Genomic DNA, 4,237 nt, shown 5'->3' on the forward strand with positions numbered 1-4,237 from the left:
TGGGGGAGGAAGGGACTGGGGGTACCAGTAAGGGACTGGGGTCTCCAGGAAAGGACCCCCTGTAGGGCCCCAGAAGCCCCCAGTAAGGGATCAAGGACTTCCAGTAAGAGACTGGAGACCCCTCCCTCCAGCAAGGGAGGAATGAGGGACCCCACTAAGGGTTTAGGGCCCCCCATAAGGGATTGAGGCCCCCAGTAAGAGACCAGTTCCCCCAGTAAGGGGTCAGGGCCCCTGTAAGAGATCAGGGTCCCCCATAAGGAACCAGCTCCCACACTGAAAACTCAGGGCCCCACATCAGGGCTCAGAGCCCCCCAGTAAGGGGTTGGGTCCCCCCACAAGAGCTTAGAGCCCCACCAGTAAGGGATTGGGGTGCCCTATAAGGTCTCTGAGCTTCCCAGTAAGGGGTTGGGGCCCCCCATAAGGGCTCAGAGCCCCCCCAAAATGAATTAGGGTCCCCCATAAGGGGTCAGAGCCCCCCACTAAGGGGTTGGGGTCCCCCATAAGGGGTCAGAGCCCCCTCTAGTAAGGGGTTGGGGTCCCCCATAAAGTCTCAGAGCCCCCAGTAAGGGGTTGGGGGCCACCATAAGAGCTTGGAGCCCCACCAGTAAGGGACTGGGGTCCCCAGTAAGAGGTTGGGGCCCCCCATAAGGGGTCAGAGCCCCCTCTAGTAAGGGGTTGGGGTCCTCCATAAAGCCTCAGAGCCCCCAGTAAGGGGTTGGGGCCCCCCCCCCAAAGGAGCCAGACCCCCCCAAACAACCCTCTGTAAGGGACCCCCTCCCCAAAAGCCCTTTGGGGGAGGAAGGGACTGGGGGTACCCAGTGAGGGACTGGGGTCTCCAGGAAAGGACCCCCAGAAGCCCCCAGTAAGGGATCAAGGACTTCCAGTAAGAGACTGGAGACCCCTTCCATGAGGGACCCCACTAAGGGTTTAGGGCCCCCCATAAGGGATTGAGGCCCCCAGTAAGACACCAGTTCCCCCAGTAAGGGGTCAGGGGCCCTGTAAGAGATCAGGGTCCCCCATAAGGAACCAGCTCCCACACCGAAAACTCAGGGCCCCCCATCAGGGCTCAGAGCCCCCCCAGAAGGAAATAGGGTCCCCCATAAGGGCTCAGAGCCCCCCACTAAGGGGTTGGGGTCCCCAGTAAGGGACTGGGGTCCCCAGTAAGGGGTTGGGGCCCCCCATAAGGGTCCCCTCCCTCCAGCAAGGGAGGAATGAGGGACCCCACTAAGGGTTTAGGGCCCCTCCATGAGGGACCCCACTAAGGGTTTAGGGCCCCCCATAAGGGATTGAGGCCCCCAGTAAGAGACCAGTTCCCCCAGTAAGGGGTCAGGGCCCCTGTAAGAGATCAGGGTCCCCCATAAGGAACCAGCTCCCACACTGAAAACTCAGGGCCCCACATCAGGGCTCAGAGCCCCCCAGTAAGGGGTTGGGTCCCCCCACAAGAGCTTAGAGCCCCACCAGTAAGGGATTGGGGTGCCCTATAAGGTCTCTGAGCTTCCCAGTAAGGGGTTGGGGCCCCCCATAAGGGCTCAGAGCCCCCCCAAAATGAATTAGGGTCCCCCATAAGGGGTCAGAGCCCCCCACTAAGGGGTTGGGGTCCCCCATAAGGGGTCAGAGCCCCCTCTAGTAAGGGGTTGGGGTCCCCCATAAAGTCTCAGAGCCCCCAGTAAGGGGTTGGGGGCCACCATAAGAGCTTGGAGCCCCACCAGTAAGGGACTGGGGTCCCCAGTAAGAGGTTGGGGCCCCCCATAAGGGGTCAGAGCCCCCTCTAGTAAGGGGTTGGGGTCCTCCATAAAGCCTCAGAGCCCCCAGTAAGGGGTTGGGGCCCCCCATAAGGGGTCAGAGCCCCCTCTAGTAAGGGGTTGGGGTCCTCCATAAAGCCTCAGAGCCCCCAGTAAGGGGTTGGGGCCCCCCATAAGGGTTCGGGGCCTCCCATAAGGGTTCGGAGCTCCCCCAGTAAGGGGTTGGGGTTCCCCCATAAGAGCTTAGAGCCCCGCCAGTAAGGGACTGGGGTTCCCAGTAAGGGGTTGGGGCCCCCCATAAGGGTTTGGAGCCCCCCAGTAAGGGGTTGGGGGTCCACCATAAGGGTTCAGAGCCCCCCAGTAAGGGGTTGGGGGCCCACCATAAGAGTTTAGAGCCCCACCAGTAAGGGACTGGGGTTCCCAGTAAGGGGTTGGGGCCCCCCATAAGGGGTCAGAGCCCCCTCTAGTAAGGGGTTGGGGTCCCCCATAAAGTCTCAGAGCCCCCAGTAAGGGGTTGGGGGCCACCATAAGAGCTTGGAGCCCCACCAGTAAGGGACTGGGGTCCCCAGTAAGAGGTTGGGGCCCCCCATAAGGGGTCAGAGCCCCCTCTAGTAAGGGGTTGGGGTCCTCCATAAAGCCTCAGAGCCCCCAGTAAGGGGTTGGGGCCCCCCATAAGGGTTCAGAGCCCCCCCTATGAAGGGGTTGGGGTTCCCCCATGAGGGCTGGGGGTCCCGGTCACTCACGTGGCAGCTTGGTGACGCGCCAGGGGACGGAGGCGGTGACGTGGCCGCGGCGGGCAGCGGTGAAGGTCCCCCATAAGGGTTCGGAGCCCCCCAGTAAGGGGTTGGGGGCCCCCATAAAGTCTCAGAGCCCCCAGTAAGGGGTTGGTGGCCCACCATAAGAGCTTGGATGGGGTCCAAGAGCTTGGAGCCCCGCCAGTAAGGGACTGGAGTCCCCAGTAAGAGGTTGGGGCACCCCATAAGGGTTCAAAGCCCCCTCTAGTAAGGGGTTGGGGTCCTCCATAAAGCCTCAGAGACCCCAGTAAGGGGTTGGGGCCCCCCATAAGGGTTCAGAGCCCCCCCTATGAAGGGGTTGGGGTTCCCCCATGAGGGCTGGGGGTCCCGGTCACTCACGTGGCAGCTTGGTGACGCGCCAGGGGACGGAGGCGGTGACGTGGCCGCGGCGGGCAGCGGTGACGAGGACCCAGGTGCCCAGGCGGTAGGGGACGGGCAGGACCCCGGTGCCCTCGTGGTCGGTGGTGCCAGTTGCCAGCGAGCTGCGGTTGCCAAAGACCTCCAGGGTGGCCTGGGCCAGCGGGGCCAGCGTCCCACTCTCGTACACCTGCACCTTCAGCAGCACCTCTGTGGGGACACGGGTGACACATGGGTGTGGGGTCACCCCGCCACGCTGACAGGAACCCCCCCGGAGCGCCCACCATCTCAGCAGGGTGGTGGGACTCATCCTGGTGGGTCGTTGGCACCATCTCAGCAGGGTTGTGGGACCCATCCGGTGAGTCATGGCCACCACTTCAGTCTTGTGGGTCATGGGCATCGTCCCATCAGGGTGGTGGGCCCCATCCTGGTGGGTCATGGCCACCATCCCAGCAGGTGGTAGGACCCTGCCAGTGGATCACAGCTACCACTTTGGTCTTGTGGGTCATGGGCATTGTCCCACCAGGGTGGTGGGCCCCATCCTGGTGGGTCATGGGCACCGTCCCAGCAAGTGGTGGGACTCTCCCAGTGGGTCATGGCCACAACCCTGGTGTGGTCCCAGCAGGGTGGTGGGACCCATCCTGGAATGTCATGGGCACCATCCTGGTGGGTCATGGCCACCATCCCAGCAGGTGGTAGGACCCTCCCGGTGGATCACAGCCACCACTTCGGTCTTGTGGGTCATGGGCATTGTCCCAGCAGGTGATGGGTCTCTCCCAATGGGTCATGGCCACAAGCCTGGTGGGTCACGGGCACTGTCCCAGCAGGGTGGTGGGACCCATCCTGGAGTGTCATGGCCATCCTGGAGTGTCATGGCCATCATCCCCAGCGGGTCATGGGCACCATCCTGGTGGGTCATGGGCACCTTCTTGGTGGGTCGTGGGCACCATCCCAGCAGGTGGTGGGACACACCCAGTGGGTCATGATCACCATCCCAGTCTGGTGGGTCACGGGCACCATCCTGGTGGGTCATGGCCACCATCCCAGTAGGGTGGTGGGACCCATATGAGCAGAATGGTGGGACCCATCCCCATGGGTCATGGCCACCACCCTAGTAAGGTCACAGGTACCATCCAGCAGGGTAGCGGGCACCTTGCTGGCAGGTTGGTGGGCACCATCCCAGTAGGATGCCAGGCACCATCCCAGTAAGTTATGGGCACCATCCTGGGGGGTGCAAGCACCACCCCTGTGCCCCTCTCTGTGCCCACCCTGTGCCCCCCCACAGCGGGTGGACGGGGGGGGGTCTCCACCCCAGGGTGCTGTCCCCACATGGGTGGGTGCACC

The 4,237-nt window shown here is 63.1% G+C and overlaps 1 protein-coding gene across 1 annotated transcript in view; it reads right to left on the reverse strand.

Annotated features, from left to right (window-relative positions):
• The window catches only part of LOC106900141 (protein FAM171A2-like), a 9,403-nt gene extending 5,890 nt beyond the window's left edge, over positions 1–3,513 (reverse strand). Inside the window, exon 1 of the mRNA XM_014962125.1 lies at positions 2,876–3,513. Within this exon, the coding sequence (XP_014817611.1) occupies positions 2,876–3,341 (466 nt within the window). The 5' untranslated portion in view covers positions 3,342–3,513. The remainder of the gene's footprint in view (positions 1–2,875) is intronic.
• Between the last annotated feature and the right edge of the window lie 724 nt (positions 3,514–4,237).

Source organism: Calidris pugnax, unplaced genomic scaffold (genome assembly GCF_001431845.1).
Source record: "Calidris pugnax isolate Ruff unplaced genomic scaffold, ASM143184v1 scaffold1312, whole genome shotgun sequence".
NCBI lineage: Eukaryota > Metazoa > Chordata > Aves > Charadriiformes > Scolopacidae > Calidris > Calidris pugnax.